We start from the raw sequence: 18,656 nt of genomic DNA on the forward strand, positions 1-18,656 counted from the left end.
AGCAAAGCGTTGGAAACACTTATCTTTTTGAGCATCGCTTTGCATTGTCAGCGAAGCGCGATAAACGCTACATTCCTTAGAGTTACTTGGGTGTGCCTCTTCTAGTATAAAGGCAGACATAGAAAACATGGACGTGTTGTTACGGTGCTTCAGATATGCGGAATAATTGCTTTTTAATTGCAATTGCGCAACTATACAGGTTAAAACTTGAGGAATATTGGTGGGCGCTGCGGATAGGGTTGGCCGTTTAGTGGCGTTTGAGGTACCATTAAGGGTGGACAGACAGACAGGCAGACAGACAGACAGAAGAAAATGTTTCTGTCGGAGGTCCCCAAGAAAGACTATCATCTTTAAAAGTTGTGCCGTTCAGTTTCGCACCTGTGACCTTTCGCTCTGCAGTGCACCATGCAAAACCGCTAAACCACAGAGCATACGTAGTTCATCTCAATAAGGGAAAGTTATTTATATACACCATACACCTATTAGCGGTCGTCACTGCTCCACAACTTCAGCGCGTTTTTGTCATTAGTGGGGAGATGGCACGAAGGGTGCAATTTGGGCGCTTTAAAAGCCGTCTTTCCTCGCGTTGAGCTGCGCGCGCACCTCCTCGAACACTGTATACCTGCACGGGGCGTCATCTTATGGACACGCTCTCGTTTCCTAATTGAGGAGAGTTCACTCAATGCCGCGACCATGTTCACGAAAGGATCGCGTCGGCCACACACGATGAAGCAAGAATTGTCACAGTTGTTCACGCTTGTCCTGTGAATACTTGTGCGTTTGTTTCATGCGTCTTTCTTTCTGTTTGAGCCACGTGGTTTGTCTCGAGCTGTGACAGTTGTAAGTCCGTGCTCGACCTGCGTATGCTCATTTCGTGCGTGCTTTCTGCTTGAGCTGCGCCCACCAAGTTCTGAGCGGCTTGCCTTGCGTCACCTCACATTACAAATTGTTGCTCTAGGATTTGTTCATTCGCCCTTGTGTTGTAACAATGCACAATAAGTGCTAAACTGCATTTGTGAAGACACGTTTCACTTTCGTGGTATGCCGATTTTTAGACAGAGGTATTAGTCACGTTTTTCACATAGTTTTGGCGTTATATGTTGCGTTCATTTCACTAAACACAGTTTTATGAACTCTTTCACTTTTAAAAGAGTTCGAGTCTGCCAACCTTTCACGTCGGAGACATAAAACTAAATTTTCTAGCTCTAAAAACACTACTTCCAAAAAATGTGGCAGCCGCTTCAATTTAAGCCGTAATCATATCGTAGCCTGACCCTCTGAATTGGGTCATTCAACTTCTGAGGAAACAAAAGTGCTTCTTCGTAGATGATGGCACTTGGCGAGCTTCCTTAGTACCGTGTCACGTTTCCGGCCGACCGTAAACGGTGCTCAACGAATGTGAGCTGGCCGGAAACCTTCCGAAGTACTTTCGGCTTGAAGTGTGGTCGTATATCACACGCGCCAAGAACCGAAAGGGCGTCTTCGTGGGAGGTGCTCATTCATAGAAGTTCGATCGACGTGTAGTCACGGGCAGCATCTCTCAATATATCGTCTCGTTTATTTCTTTCTCTTTCTCACCCTTTTTGCTTTCCTGGGTTTCGGCTTTGGATATGTCGAAATTTCTGAAGGTGAAATCGGTGATTTGATGACATGTGAAGTAGAAGGGTGTATTGCAGTATACTTCTCCATTAGTGTCAGGAAACGTTTCAAGACGTTTCTGACCCATCAGGTACATCTGGTCTTGCGCTAGGGAGCGTTTAATTACATCGGCGTCATAACGTGTCACCACCAGATGCACCTGTTAAGCTCTCGTAGCCCAGATCTTTTTGCCGAAAGAAAAGCACTGAGAATGCCGCAAAATTACGTTTATATTATCTAAAAGCAAGTGAAATTATTCGCAGATAATTTGCTTCCACAGATGGGACAGAGATTGTTTCAAACATTGAAGCTGTTCTTCGCTGACCATTCCCTATCCACTGATTTAGTAAAGGCATGTTACATAAAGCAGGAGCACTTAGAATCATGGAGGATAGAACAAGAAAAGAGGGAGCAATAAGTGCCGCAGCCAGCCTTGGCAAGCCAAACCGTTAGGAAGACAGCAGTGTCGGCCCACCACGACACTTCTTTCTGTCATATTCAAGCAAGGATTGAGATTTGTCGAGACTTCGAGGTATGGCTCCCAGTAACCTTAAATCAAAGTGCGTTTGTTCGGCACAGGGTGGCTGGCTCGCGCAGGAGGTTCAAAGCCGGAACACCTTCGAGAGCGCTAAAACCTACCGCGTGCTCTGACGTTTTCACCACGTGTTGGGCCAACAAGGTGGGCTTCAGTCGTGTACAGTAATGCTTCCTCTTTTATCTTACCTTTTGAATGCGAAGCTTTCTTAGCGAACATCGGTGACTTTGAGCGTATCTATCTATCTATCTATCTATCTATCTATCTATCTATCTATCTATCTATCTATCTATCTATCTATCTATCTATCTATCTATCTATCTATCTATCTATCTATCTATCTATCTATCTATCTATCTATCAATCAATCAATCAATCAATCAATCAATCAATCAATCAATGAAACTTTATTTTCATGAATAGATATATGCAATTACAGGGATTATTTGGACCGATAGCCTAAAGTGGCTAGTGGATGGTCCAGTACAATGTGCAACATAAAAAAGTGTACAGGTCAGCTCTGAGGTAACAACATCAAAAAAAACAACAAAAAAACAATCATATAATACAGATAACACAGTAATACATTTTTTCCTGCAGATATGCATACTTATTAGCTTGCAGCTAGTTTCTATAGATAGGCACTTATTAAAAAGATACAATGAAAATCGAATCAAACACACACATGCTTACATGTCTTGACTCCACAGAAAAAATGATTTACATGCCATGCTGAAACTACATGCCGTTTTAATCTCTAGGGGGACCGTGTTCCATATGTTTGTTCCATTAAACTGTATCAGTCTTTCTCCGTAAACATTAAAACATTTGGGCAGATTGAAATTACCATTCGAAGCATGTCGCGTATTGCGTTTAGGAATTGAAAAAAGATCAGCAGGCAAAGGTGAATTTCTATTAATTATGTTATTTACTAAAACGGCAATTTTGTAGTCACGCAACATTGGAACCGAGAGAATGCGTTGTGATTGGAAAATATTACTTACTGATTCACCTTGGCTTATGATTTTCAGTGTACGCTTTTGAAGTCGTTCAAGAGTTTTTAGATAACTGTTGTACGTCACACCCCACGATTCCAGACAGTAACCTATGTGACAATGACACAATGAAAAGTAGAGTGTGCGAAGTATAGCTTGTGGAAAATATTGGCGAGCTTTTAATAAAGAATAGCAGCCATAGGCTACCTTTGCGCACACACTCTGTACTTGCTCATGCCAGTGTAAATGTTCATCAAAAGTGAGCCTAAATATTTAAAACAAGGAACTTGTTGAATAGGAGCGTTGTTTATTGTTAGGTTAAGAGATTCAGCGTGAATATGTTTCCTACGAGAGTGAAACACCATGTACTTTGTTTTAGTACAGTTAACAGTCAGCTGATTCCTGGCAAACCATTCCGAAATGTTCGATAAATCGGTCATCGCGTCATTTTTTAAATCTGCTAAGGAGTGTCCTGTGAAAACTAAAACAGTGTCGTCCGCGTACATCAGTGCCCTCGACCTCTGAAGGGATCGCGGGACATCATTATTGTAAAGAGAGAACAATATAGGGCCCAAAACTGAACCCTGTGGCACCCCGCATTTAATATAACCGTAAGATGACTTGATGTCACCAATGACTACCTTTTGTTTGCGTGCCGATAAATAACTAGAAAAAAAATCAAGCGAGTTACCTTTCATCCCATAGGAATGCATTTTTTCCAGTAAAATGGAATGACTAATAGCATCAAATGCCTTTCGTATGTCTAAAAATACTGCTACTGCTATGTTGTTTTCATGTAGCGCGGAATTAATATATTGCGTAAGCATCAAAACAGCAGTTGAAGTGGACCTGTTTGCAACAAAGCCGTGTTGCTGGGGACAAAGTACATTCTGTTCACCCAGGAAGCGCCTTAATTGCGACGAAATTAGTTTTTCAAGCGTAGTGTTAATACTACTCAGGACAGATATTGGTCTGTAGCTGTCCGGAAGATTCCGATCACCAGATTTGTACACTGGTATTACTTTGGCGGTCTTAAGTATACTAGGATAAGTTTTAGAGGAAAATGCATGATTAAATATATGGCATAAGGGACCACACAAAACATCAATATTCTCCTTTAAAATCCTTTATGATATAGCGTCATGCCCAGCTGCCTTGTTCCCTGGTAACTTATTAATTACTTGTCGGATGTCATCCTCAGTTACATCACATAGATCGAAATTATTGGTAACAGTACAGGGTGCATTTAAATTCGGCATATGAGCAGGGAACTTCCTCGCAAGGCTGAGACCAATATTAGTAAAGTAATCGTTAAAGTTGTCGGCCACTTCACGAGTTGGATTATCAGGTATAATGCGTTCTTTGCTACCCATGCCAGTGACGTCTTTAATAATCTGCCATATCTTCTTCGTGTTACCATCATTTTCTTTCACTAGGTTGGTATAGTAGCACTTCTTGGATTTTCTTATCATTGCTACTGACTTATTTCTGTAAAGCTTAAAATTTTGATGGTAGTATTCATTGCTCCTGTTATTTTTCCATTTGTCGTAGTAAAAGTCTTTCAGCTTCAAAACCTCAAGTATATTTCTATTCATCCATGGACATATGGCATAATCATAATTTCGGCGCGAACAGCTACGCGTTGATCGTTCAATGACATCCACAATGCATTTTACAATCTATCTATCTATCTATCTATCTATCTATCTATCTATCTATCTATCTATCTATCTATCTATCTATCTATCTATCTAGCCTCCTAGCCTCTTACGTTTGGGTGCTCTCGTGATCACCCCCTTAACTTGGCGTGAACCAAAATTAGCATGGGAAGGTAAGATGGTTTACGAATATGACACGCTGGTCAAGACATGAATTATGTCACAATCCCGTCGCGTACGTCGTCAAACACTTCCCGTCAGACAGTGGCACATACTCACGGGCGGGTATGTGCCGCCGGTAAGCGCGTATGTGTCACAGGTGATTGACACTTCATATCTAGCCAGTAACGAGGAGAACACACATGGGCGATTTTAACGCGTGAGCGTTAAGCAATACCCGACGTCGGTAGCGTCGACCCAACGAACGCATAGAATAAATGTTAGTGTTAAGAAAAAACATGACATAGATAATGTTGGCAACCCGACGAATGCAAATAATAAATTTCAGGGTCCCAGCAAGAATGAGTCCAAGCATTTTGCGTGGCAGACAAGCGTTCTACCAGAGAGCTACACCAGGTCTCGGAAATACTTTTCAAATAGACGCTAATCTTTGTGAAACGACAATAGTGGTTGCAGTGCTGCCTATCCAATTTCATAAACATTACATATGTATCCCTTTCATACAGCCGTCACGTCGGGTTAACGTCAATTGTGATGAGGTGCCATGTGCTGAAATTGATTTAAGTATAGCAGTGTAAAGGGCCAGCATCTTCGCGAGCATCAGAGCTTCATATCAGCGCTTCATATCAGCTTCCGTTGTTGCTATTACGCACGTTCCAGTTGGCATCGTTGCGCAAGTGTAAATAACTAGCCATACAGATGTCTGCAGCGTGCAACATTTGCACATATATTTAGCGTCATTTCAGGACGTTTCGAAAAAAAATTTGCAGATCCCACGTACAGCGGGAATCGACGATCTGCGAAGCATGGATGAGAAAGGTTTATATGCCATTTTAAAATCAGCACAACGTACGTTATGAGGTGGAGGTAAATGATGCCGTACATTACTTCCGTGTCATGATTATTATGTTTGGATGTGTCCTTTACCTTCGTCATCCATTCACGTCACGTGATACCAAATATCGTTTTAGGGGAGCTAGCGAAAGGACCGCGAGCATGCTATGAGCATAGTATGTTGTCATGTTCTCACATGACACGCGTGTCAGGATTATCATGTTTGTACCAGTCATATAGTTTTGTCATCCATTGACGTCACTAAACACCAAAGTTGGTATATGTGGAGCTAGCTAAACGGCCGCGAGCACACCATGAAGAGCCCAAGATACTCTAATGTAGCGTTGACGGGCGCGCACGTTCGGCACAGCGAGGCTACGTTAGCATGACGCGAGCACTCGTCAGACGCCAGGTGTGACCAGCGCGAACAGCGTCCTTGCGGCGCGGCCCGACTGCAATCGGTGCGAAATGCGACATGCTGCATTTCGCACCGATGCGTTACCCAGACAACACTGCGTCACACTCCTTTCGTGACGGAGGGACGCTGGACGCGCTGAAACGCGCATGCGCCAAAGCAACGCAGCGCGGCACCTGCCTGCGAGTATATGGCAGGACCGGCGCCTGGCGTCGCAACGCCGGTGTGCGGCGTCGACATGAACGCCGGTGAGCACGCGCACAGCGTTACGTCGAAATGTATTGGCGCCTTGTCTCTGGCATGTAGTCATGTTTTCACACGACACACATCTCACGATAATCATGTTTGCACCAGTCGCATGCCTTCGTAATCCATTGACGTCACGTAATACCAAATTTGGCAATTGTGAAGCTATATAGCGAAAAGGCCTTGAGCACATAGTGAGTGTGGCATGTAGTCATGTTGTTACATAACACGCATGTCGTGATTATCACGTTTGTATGTGTCTTTGCCTATGTCGTCCGTTCACGGCGCGTAACACCGAGTTGGGTACATGTGAAGCTAGCGAAACGGCCGCGAGCACATCATGAGCGTAGCATGTAGTCATGTTGTTACATGACACGAATCTCATGTTTATTATGTTTGCACCAGCATCATACCTACGTCATCCATTCACGTACTATAATATCAAATTTGGTATATGTGACGCTAGCGAAATGGCCGTGAGCGCACCAGGAGCGTGGCATGTAGTCATGTTGTTACATGACAAGCATGTCATGATTTTCATGTTAGGGTCTGTCGCTTGTGTTCGCCATGCAATCAAAGCATACCATAGCAGTTTTGCAATAGGCCATGCGAACAAAACCACCGCAAGTGTTGCAGGACCATAAATGTAAATTATGACATTCATGAGCTCCATGTCATGCCTTTCATGTTATGACTAGTCAAATATGTTCTTCATGCAGTCATGTTATGCCATATCAAGTTTTGTATCGATACCATTATCGAAACGGCCAGGACAGCTAAAGGTCGTAGGCGGCTATATAGATAGATAGATAGATAGATAGATAGATAGATAGATAGATAGATATATAGATAGATAGATAGATAGATAGATAGATAGATAGACAGATAGATAGATAGATAGATAGATAGATAGATAGATAGATAGATAGATAGATAGATAGACAGATAGATAGATAGATAGATAGATAGATAGATAGATAGATAGACAGACAGACAGACAGACAGACAGACAGACAGACAGATAGACAGATAGATATAGATAGATAGATAGATAGATAGATAGATAGATAGATAGATAGATAGATAGATAGATAGATAGATAGATACGCTTAAAGTCGCCTAAGTTCACTAAGAAATGCTTCGCATTTCAAAAATGCAACACAGTCACCTTCTCTCCGCGTACGTGGGATCTGCCGGATTTTCTTATTGCTTGAAACGCTATTTGCGATCGAAAGAAACCACGACAACAATACGTGTTTTCGGCGAGTTGCTAGAGAAATGGGCCACGGCAAAGCCGAAAGGCAACCGTGGCGTTGCAGCGTGGCCATGCATATCATACCTTCGCCCTATAATTTAAGAGACCCTTCTATTAGCGCCGAAAGGTAGGATTGGCACTTTCTCGAGCGAGGTCTAGGTGACGTCACGGCAAAGACTTTTGATGCCCGCCTCCACGCGCCTGCATTTTGATGCACTCGCTTCATGCGCTATTCCTCTCTTTGCGATCGCTTTCTGGTCGTCTCAAGCTCCAGATGAATGGTGAAAACAGAATCGGTAATGTTCTTGGTAAAAACAATAAATGTTTACTTTTGCTTCTGCACAACCGCGCGCTCGGTCGTAGGCAATGTTATAGGGGTGAAAAGGTCTGTGTCGCGTTGCTAGCCCCGAAGATGGATTCCATTCCTGGCCATGGCAGGCGCATTCCGAGGGATATGAATAGCAAGAACTCAATACTGCCTGGGTACAACTAACTCATTTGCGCATAATTATGTGATCGAGACGCAAAGGCACAATATTTACATTATTAGGCTGAGATATTGATGGGTGTTTCCCGTCCTCTAGGATTGTTTGTAATTCAAAAATCCGATTATCTACGGACAGTGCTATCACTGGTGTGGCAAGCCTCGTGCTCACGTGCATTATTGAATCTCGCAAAATATCTCAAAAGCACTCGCCCTAGAATACCGCCGTCGCTGTTGTGTCTGTTCTTCCCATGTACTAGCTCACTCAACAGGTTGTTCAGCATCATGTTTCTCTTGCAGTAATTTTAGAGCCTAATTTCACGGAATTTATTCAGGTAATGAGCGGAAATTGTCATTGCTTTCAGAATATATATCTTCCTGCGGAATGGTAGCAACGTCCTGGCATGGCAATCACACCCGTCACAAACGCTATACTTTATTCAAAATGCACATAACGTAGCAATACACAATATCACTCAGACTTCTACAGTTCTAAACACTTCTGGTCATCGTGGCGGTCACAACCAGAATCGGCTTTGTATGATAAAGCTATAAATGTTTCAAGATAGTTGTATGCCGGAACGTTCGTAAGTCGAAAACTTGAAAGCGATGTCTTGAAACCAAAGTCAGAAGAAAGCTAACGATGCCGAGGTGTATACAACTTGTTTAGAGTTATTAGGAATGTTGAAATAAATGACTTTAGAAATTTCGATACACGTACCTGATAAACGTTAGTGTATGCGATTAGATGGTACATCATGTAGCAAATACAAAGGACATAACAAGGTAAATCACATAGATGGAATAAGTACAGCATGGAAGATTGGTCTATCGAATAAAAACAAAGCAGCTTCGTTGAAGTTTTCTGTGCTTAGCATTAGAGTTTGTTGTTTGGCAACATGGCTCATAATTGATTGTGATTCACCAGGACATATGGTTATAAAGCTCACTATTCTCAATTATTGTTCAGTGAACTGTCAAAGCGGGAGGAAAACACACACAAAGCAAAGAGGAGGCACATACCACGCGTGCTGTGTGCCTCCTCTTTTCTTTGTGTGTGTGTTTCTCCCACGCTCTAAGTTCACTGAACAATTAATAATTACCAACTAGCCCACCTTTTTTATCTTGTTTATATGTATTGTCAATTGTGTTTGACAGCCCCGCATTCGAAGGGTACCACCTCATGTTCAGAGGTTGCACTTTTGAGACCGCTATAACATATACAAAGCTCCGAAAGTGGCTGAACAGGCAAGGGGAAGCTTTCAAATAGATAGCCCAGGGAGTGTCCATGTGACGGCGACCTTCACTAATAGCGCAACCTATATTCGGTTTATATGGCATCAAACTATTTTGTTAAGAAATAGATACATTATATGTAGCTACTTCATATGTGGCTTACAGTGACATTCCACATGAAAGAAACAGTTTTAGGCAATTGAAGCTTCGGGTGGTTTCTCTGTGCTTCTTTGTAGACTTCTCTGTATGTGACGAGCATCATATGTAGGGCCAGGTTTAGTTCTCAGAAGCGTGTTCATTGAGATGCGTGGGCCCGCAGCTGTGGCCATATAACTGTTTTCATAGTAAGAAGGAGAGGACTCAATAATTGTAGTAGATGTGGCTACTTTTGAAAACAAAGAAACTACATTTTGCTTACACGTTCAAGCAAATGTTTCTTCACTTTACGCATTACGTGATAATTAAATTTGATAAATGTGCTAGAGATGTACATACCAGCATTGTTTTGTGTGTGATTAGAGCTCTCAATTTAGAGTATCATAGCGCTTACTGTCCTGCACAAGCTTGACTTTTGATGGCTTCAGAAAAATGACGAGAAAAAAAATAATGCTTAGAGGCTTTCGCTCAAAAATTCTTTTCTAAATTCTTTTTTATACAAGGCAGAATTACGAATTCCTGATTCGTGTGTCAATGATGGTACCCGCTTTTATTTCTTCATGATTCGCTTTATTTGCTGCTGACCCACGAATTGACAAAATCAAGCAATTACTTGTAGTTTCAAAAGACAATTACTTGTAGTTTTAAATGGGTACTGGCACAAAAAAAATTTGGCCTCCTGTTTTCTCGCCGCATTGAGTTGCATGTTTTCCATAAAATGTCGCTGTAGCGAGTGTCAGTAAAATAAAACTTCTGATTACCCACCAGACTCAGTTTCGGTTTGAGACATCACCAAAAGGTGACAGGCCGCCGCGTGCAGCTATCATAAACCACAGAGTGCAAAGCTCGACCACGTTAGCAAACGGATCTGCCCCGCCACGGTGATCTAATGGTTATGGCGGTCGACTGCTCACCCAAAAGTGGCGGGATTGAATCCCGGCTGCGACGGTAGCGTTTTCAATAGAGACAAGAGTGCTCGAGGTCCTTGTGCTTAGATATAGGCGCACGTTTAAAAGGCTAAGGTGGTCGAAATTTCCGGAACCCTCCAAAATGGCGTCCATCATAATGAGATCGTCGTTTAGGACCGTGAAACCCGAGTTATTCTTACTATGGCATACAGAACTGTGGCGTGCTTCTGAACTGTCTAAATTAAGAAGTTCTATCGAACAGGAACGGGACAGCAGCGTTGCCAGAAACTAAACATTCAACGTTTGCGTGGCTACTTACTCACAAGCAGCCGCTGAGGTGACGTCTCCTGAAGCAAACTCGGCAATATATATATATATATATATATATATATATATATATATATATATATATATATATATATATATATATATATATATATGACTGGGACGTCTGCATCACTTGTTGTGCTGACTGCAATGTGGGCACGTGAGGAAAGAAGGGCGATCACTGCGGGTTGCTTTTGATGATGCTACTAGCACGAGGGTGTCCATCGCACGCACAATTTTAAAATTTTATTCAGAACACTCTCCAAGCTGTATTCGCAGCTGATATTTCAGAGATTATAAACGCATGTTCACTGGAATCGATCCCGCCGGCTATCTAGGCAAGAAAATTTTGTGTCAGTACACCTTAAAAATAACTCCAGCGACTTTTCTACCATGACCAGGATAATCGGAATCTTATGTCCTTTGGACACTCTTCTCACGCGCCCGATAACTGAAATGCTAAAAAATTCGAAAATTTCTCAATTACCGTAAAACCGCGATACCAAAACGGAAACCCAACAAAGTGTGCTTCTACGTGTGACGTAAATATTTGCCTGACGCTGCCGGCATCTGCCTATTAGCATATGATGCCCCCCAGATGGCACTGCCTGTCCACGCTGTCCGCGGCGATCGGTTAAAACGCTTACGCTGTTATCGTGAATATATGGCGAATCGTGTGTGGCTCTCAACGCAACACCACTTGGCACCTATCGCCCACCCATTAACACGGAAAAGGAAATCGCACACTCAACCAAGGATGCACCGGCCGAACCCAGACAATCCATAGCAGACAACCAGACGCTGCAGTGGCACACCAGTTCGTCACTTCCGCCAGGCAAAACTCAACGTCACACACACAATTTTGCCATAAATTCTCGCAAGCGAGGTGAGCGCTTCGAGACAAGCTATAATATTCATTCGAAAAGAGTCTGCGAAACTCTCAAGCCTTCAATTTGCCACGAATGGCGCAAACGTGCAAATGAACGCACCCAGTTAACCTAGTTGACATCCACTGACCACAAAAAATCACTGAAGTCAGCCTATAAGATGTATCTCTGCTTTCATCTTTGCGTTCACAATCCTAATTACAGCGTTTAGTATTGCGCACTTAATCAAAAATGAATGTGTAAGTTTTCGCATTGTTAGAGTAGGGAACACAGTTTCTGGTCATGCTCGTTCTGACGTTATTGAATCGTGAAGGCTTTGCCTACGCAGCGTCGGTTGCACTCCTCAATGGTGTCATAGCCTCCGCTGAGGCAGATCCGAACCGGGCGGCAGCGTCTTACGCCGTAGTCGTATCTTGCCGTCACTTTCTTCAGTTCGTCGCGGCACTTGAACGTCGGTTGGGTAGTCTTGCAAGGGCTGGCTTGGCCGTCTTCGTTAAAATTGCCTGGGTCATTTAAAACGAATGAAGATTGAATCGTTACTTCGTGGTTGTACTGCAGCAGTGGTGTGTGCGGCATTTGCTTAGATGTGCTTGCTTGCGATGCAAAATACATTTCGTGGTAAAGGGAGTGAAAGAAAAATGAAAGTGTGGGGGCGAATCACTATCTTGTTTTCCTCTTCCCTTTGTTTCACTTATAAATACAAACTTTGCCCCTCAATCAAGCATACCTAAGCAAGCAAAGCACAAACTAGTCCAAAAAAGGAAGTTCTTATCACGCCCCTACCTCCGTGCGCTACGTCCTGCCTCCTTGTAACGCAATGTGAAATTTTCACAAAGAACATACATCCCAACAAGCTTAAAAAACTCTGCATATCAACACTAAATCTGCTATAAACGCCGTCATAATGAGAGGCAAATAAGCCAACTAGATTCTTATATAAAAACACTTATAACTGTGAAATCTTCGCCATAGTTTATTATGGAGCTAGATTGATTAGAGCCTATGAGATACTATGAACAAAAAGTCGAAAAGGTTTCCGTTGGCTACTGACACCGTGTGTGTGTGTGTGTGTGTGTGTGTGTGTGTGTGTGTGTGTGTGTGTGTGTGTGTGTGTGTGTGTGTGTGTGTGTGTGTGTGTGTGTGTGTGTGTGTGTGTGTGTGTGTGTGTGTGTGTGTGTGTGTGTGTGTGTGTGTGTGTGTGTGTGTGTGTGTGTGTGTGTGTGTGTGTGTGTGTGTGTGTGTGTGTGTGTGTGTGTGTGTGTGTGTGTGTGTGTGTGTGTGTGTGTGTGTGTGTGTGTGTGTGTGTGTGTGTGTGTGTGTGTGTGTGTGTGTGTGTGTGTGTGTGTGTGTGTGTGTGTGTGTGTGTGTGTGTGTGTGTGTGTGTGTGTGTGTGTGTGTGTGTGTGTGTGTGTGTGTGTGTGTGTGTGTGTGTGTGTGTGTGTGCGTGCGTGCGTGCGTGCGTGCGTGCGTGCGTGCGTGCGTGCGGGCAGCAGAAATTGCTGGAGACCGCTGCCAATCCGCGGAGGTTCGACGTGAACACCGGGGCGTCCTGAATGTCAGACACAGCTTATAGGGTGAGTTAACGCTTGTGGCGCTTCTCCAAGAGAACACAGACAGATTTATCTCCTTTTATGCATGCTCAACTTTTTTTTCTTTGAGTCCCTACAAACTAGGTCAACCATTCATTGCTGCAGACAACTCTTAAACCATACCTCCAGGGCTGAATAGTTTCTAGCATCTCGTGGGTGTTTTAACGTCTCATGTGAGCAAAATTTTCTATATCATATCTGCATGGCAGATTAAACGAAGTATATATTCAGATATGTACGAAACGCACAAGTGTTGTGACTTGAGAGCAAGTTTGGAGCGTATGTTAATGAGAATGCCAAGGGATTAGTGCCTATAACGAGTATGTGGCCCCCAGTGACTACCTTCGCTCACGCTGGGAAGCCGCACTCTCTCCAGACAGCCTCTCTGATGACTGTGAGCAAAGGCACACAGAAAAATAAAGATTTCTGAAAAGACTGAGTGCAGAACTTCTAAGCGCAAAGTTAGGGCGAGTGTAAATGCTTAAAATATAGATATTTATGTATTAGAAAATCTTCCAAGCATACGTTATGAACTTGGAGATTAAGAAGTATTAATGATATTGATGCGTACGGCGATTTCGAGCAAGAACTTCTGACTAAGCACCGGTGCTCTCAAGCGCTACCAAAAGTATGACCACTGCAGCATAGCGAGCTTAGAGCTTCAGAAAATTTAAAACAAATTCAGCATCTTAACGACGCCGTTTTCTTACATTTGTGTAATGCAAAATTGTTATATCGACTGGATTCTAGCTTGTTCGGCAGAATATTGCCGTACACATAAAAGTACCAAAGATATAGTCTTGAAAAAGTCGATGTCGGAGGAAGTGGTGCGAGCTTTAATTATTGAAGGATCTTGAAGGCTCTAGCTTTTCACTCAGACATCGGCCTAAGACTTGTTTTGATGTCGTCTGAAGGGCAAAAAAACCGTGTTTTGGCATGCTGTAGTCTTACCCGTAAACATCTTTTTTTATAATAGCATCATGGTTCTGGATTGAGCATTGCAATAGTGTAGGGTAGCGAAATATTACACCTAAAGCCACATCACTACACAATATTACCGGAGGCAAAAAATCATGTTAGCGTTGTACACCTCTAAAGAACTGTTTAGAGGCGAATTGAAAAAAGGGACACACTTCCAATGCATTTTTTCATGAACAATAAATAGAGATTTCACAAACAGAAGCAGCAAAGTGGTAATTCAAGGACTAATCACACGCGATAAACACGCAAAGCTCTTCCACTTGTGTTTACGATATGTTTGATACGGTGGTTCAACTCTTGTAATTGATGAGAGGGCATGATTACCTTATACATTTTTATAAAAGTGATGGTGATAAGATAACAATTTTTGGTGAGCATAAAGCAGAGATTCGTATAGAAATAAATTAGATTGTTAGATTAATTTACACTGATAGCCCAGCTTCTCGATTTTGTCTTGCGTAAACGCTACAAAGGGAACAGAGCCACACCACGTAGCAAAGCAGATTTTTGTGCTCTTTTTCGTCGCAACACAAAAAAAAGTGAAAATACCACTAGTGAACAAGGGGTCAGTAGTTCCGAAAAAAAAAAATGTACACCTTGCTCACACTCACTCAAGAATTATGTACTTTCCGCTAAGCGCTCATTTGAGACTCCGACTCACCGAAGTTTTATCGCGCCGGACTATAAAGGAGTCCTACTCACTAAACTGTCTCTCAACCTAGGTCACTCTGACATACCAAAATATCACACCTCCGTTCTCACCCCTCTTCAGACTCACTTTCCGATTTGAGTATCAGCGAGTGAATGAATGAGTTTCCTTACGTATGGCAGCCGCCTACTGAGGGCTGCCTATATGGCGCGCGCACCACCTATCACTACGACGCCCTTTCGACTACAGGTGCCTACTTATGTCTGCCGAGAAAGCACGTGCATCAGGTGCAACACTTTGGGGGCTATGCAAGAAGTTTGGTCAGCAAGGTGTGTGACTACGTCAGTACGGTGCTTGGCTTTCATCGTTGTAAACGCTCGTGCGAGACAAGTGCGAACGCTCTCGCACAACGTCACGAAAGGTGACAAATAAAAAATTCAAAGGGTGAAATCAAAGAGACGCTAAAGGTGGATTTGGTTGATTCATACGAAAGAACCGAGGAGGAACTTTGGCAGTAGACGGCGCATCACGTGACGTGCGCGTCATCGAAACGTGTCATCTTCGCTTCATTCGGTCTCCCCCACTCGCGGCGCTGATGGAAATGTGTCACCGCTATTTTTATCCGTCCATTTGACGGTCGTCTGCTCTCGATCGAGAGGATTCAGCGTCGAATCTGTCAACATTGGTCGGATTGGTGTGACTATGAAGTAGGCTGCCGGCTTAAAATCAACATGTTTTAGTTTTGCAGCAACGAGCGATTGTGCTTCGTGTGACAGTGGAAGAGGTGAGTGGTTTTTCATGGTGTGTTGGTAGTTTTCAGTTACAGCGCGTGGCCTGCATGAGAACGTAAGCGCGCTGCATAAGCTCAAAAGTCGAGAGTATGCAAGAGGATTACGCGAGCGTAGCTCCGACTGTGTGCATGTGACGTCTCCCCTGCTGCGCCGGATGAAACTAATCACTATTCGGTCTGTGGAGCAGCGGGATTCAGCTCTCGCGTGTGAATCTAGCATAAGTGATCCTGAACAAGTTATAGACGGCCGTATAACGAGCGTCTTTACATTCGACTACCAAAACATATTTATTTATTATTAGGACGAAAGATGAAATAGAAGGATTCCTGAGATGGAAAAATGATCGAACTATTTCTTAGTGCGAACGCATTCATTGCAAGAAGTATGGCTAGCCCATACAGAGTTGGACCTGATGTATGAAACGGTGCATAACTATTACGACCACGCTGTTACGACTGCAGTAAAGTTACTGCTCCAGCGACGCCCGAAAGGTGCTCCTTCATACTCCTTCTCTCGACTGAGGACTGACGTGGCGCCTCCTCTCTGCTTGAGTAGCAATAATTGGTAGGCGATTCACGTGGCTTGACATTAGCACATGTTGCCATCGTGTGAAAGAGATGGTAAGCTCGTTTAATGTACGCTTCTGCTGCGTTCGTTTCCAATGTTGGCACACTTTTACTATCTCGTAGAAAAGAATTCATGGGGTTATGTTAGTGATTTCAACTTTTCACGCTACATAACGGCAATGGTATCAATGCACTGAAATTGTCCACGTAATATCCTTTGAAAAGTTTCATTTGAATAAAGAGATAAACCAAGGGATAGGCGTGGTTTACAGGATGATACATACATATCTACAACGACGCAAGCGTTATGTGCTATGAGAAAATAAGAACAACTAAACGAGTACTCAGCACACTAAGTATCATTTTAGCTCTCTTTCAAAAACAGGATTAACTTTTTTTTCAGTACAACCAATTTTAAATATGTTCTTTACTTTCAGATAAATTGTTCCAAAGAGCTGCTCCTTAAATTCCGGCCCAGTGTTGTTCGTAGTGCCCACCGAGTGAGCAAAATAACATCTGATAAAAAATGTCAGCGAATGCTACGGCGTAACGTATTTTTTGGTAGTATTGTATTCCATGAATTACGAACGTATTAAAAGCACTTTCGCAACCATCGCGTAATTTATATGTTGATTTTCATATATTAACTACTAACTAGTTTTCGAAATATTTTAGCCAAGGAGACAATTGCGTTTTCTATTTTAGAGGACCATGTTACACAAGCAGGGGCTGTTGCGAACCAAGCGTTTCGATTGTGCCAAAATATTTCTAAAATTGTACCCAGATCCTCCGACACTTTTCATGGTATTCGAACTTATTCAGTGAAGGAAACTGCCAAATAATAATATCATTTCTCTGAAATCGAAAACGGCGCAACGGTTTATTTCGTACGAAATAGAACAAGATAGAAGCAGCTTTCACTGATGACTACGTTCTTGGTCAGCCTAAACTTTCGTGGCAGTCTTTCATTCTCTGTTGGATACATAATAGAGCATGATACTTTTCAAAGTAAGGAGAACTGTCACATCGTAAATAATAGTTGTTGTCACGCTAACGTCCCCGTTGTTGCCATTTAGTTACAATCTCTGTGACAGGGCCCAGTCTTACGTATTACATATTAATATATTTCCGTTACGTTCTACATCTCCCTGCAAAGCAATCAATTCAAGCCGGTTCTCACCTGTTCTCGCTATTTTATCTCTGAAGTTTCTGACTCCTAAGAAACCATGTCTTCTAACCAGAATTCATGGTTTTGGATGAGCTTCATGGTTATTTTTATTGCCAACAAAGTTTCTAACTCAGTCTCTTGAGCCCTAATGCGCCCGAAAATAACGAGCAACTCCACAATACATCCACAGACGCATGGGTAATCAGTATGAATATATATATTTTTTTTCTCTGTTGTTTCTATCGTAGGTGATTTAACTTGTGTTACGATTTCCAGTTATGCTCTTTCGCTAACCTAATTCAAAGAGCTCTTCTTGTTAGTCTTAATTCTTGGCATTTAGCTTATATATATGCGCCCCGTTAGTTAAGCATTTTAGCTTATATATATGCGCCCCGTTAGTTAAGCATTGTCATTTTGTGAGTCTATTTTGAATTTTAGTAGGATATTTTTTCTATTGTGGCGCACTATCGCGGAGGATTCGAAACAGGTATTAAAATATATGTGGCTGGGAGTTTCGAGTTAAATTCGTGTACACCCTTCGAAATAGGTTACACTGACGTTCACTATCGAGAAAGTTTATGCAAGAGCTGCACTATGTACTCAAATAGAGCTATACCACCCACTTCAGAAACAAGGGAAAGATGTGGCAGCTAAAATTGCAGTTATAATGCCTTGATGCGGTAGATTATTTCAACTGATATTAGTGCACATTTCAGGCGCCAGTATGAGCTATCAATTAGAATGTTGCACATATAATGAAAGAAAGAAGCAAGTGGCATTTCTTATAGTAAGAGCGAAAACATATAGGAGATACCAACAAGTAAAGCACCTTGCGCTCCTTTAGCAAGTGCTAAGATGACTTTGGTCAAGAAATACATAACGCGTTCATCTTATTTCATAGTTTTTTTTGCATCGACTTTTTTTCGTTTTTGTTTTGTTTTTCTATATTTTGTCCTACTATACATGTTTCCGTTCTAATTCATTACTTTTGGTTTCCCTGCTTTCCTTTATTTCTTCTTTTTGCTGCTTTATTCTTGTCTTCAAACACCGTATTCTTAAATTTCTTAACTATAAAACTTGAATAAGTTGTATCTATTTTAAATATCTGCTTTATTTTGTGTTTTTTTACAAATCAGAGTCTAAAGAACTGACATGCTT

At 42.4% G+C, this 18,656-nt stretch overlaps 2 protein-coding genes across 8 annotated transcripts in view; one reads left to right on the forward strand and one right to left on the reverse strand.

Moving 5' to 3' along the window:
- The window catches only part of LOC142765481 (uncharacterized), an 887,742-nt gene that overhangs the window by 44,454 nt on the left and 824,632 nt on the right, over window positions 1-18,656 (forward strand). The gene's annotated exons all lie outside the window — the stretch shown is intronic.
- The window catches only part of LOC142765477 (uncharacterized), a 124,171-nt gene that overhangs the window by 42,937 nt on the left and 62,578 nt on the right, over window positions 1-18,656 (reverse strand). For 2 of the 3 annotated variants that reach the window (XM_075866517.1, XM_075866518.1), the window contains one exon: window positions 10,995-12,257. The exons of the other annotated variant lie outside the window; for it this stretch is intronic. In XM_075866517.1, coding sequence (XP_075722632.1) covers window positions 12,052-12,257 — 206 coding nt within the window. In that variant the 3' untranslated portion in view covers window positions 10,995-12,051. Of the gene's footprint in view, window positions 1-10,994; window positions 12,258-18,656 lie in introns of those variants that run through there. 3 annotated transcript variants of the gene reach the window in all.

This window comes from Rhipicephalus microplus, chromosome 6 (assembly GCF_043290135.1).
Source record: "Rhipicephalus microplus isolate Deutch F79 chromosome 6, USDA_Rmic, whole genome shotgun sequence".
Lineage (NCBI taxonomy): Eukaryota > Metazoa > Arthropoda > Arachnida > Ixodida > Ixodidae > Rhipicephalus > Rhipicephalus microplus.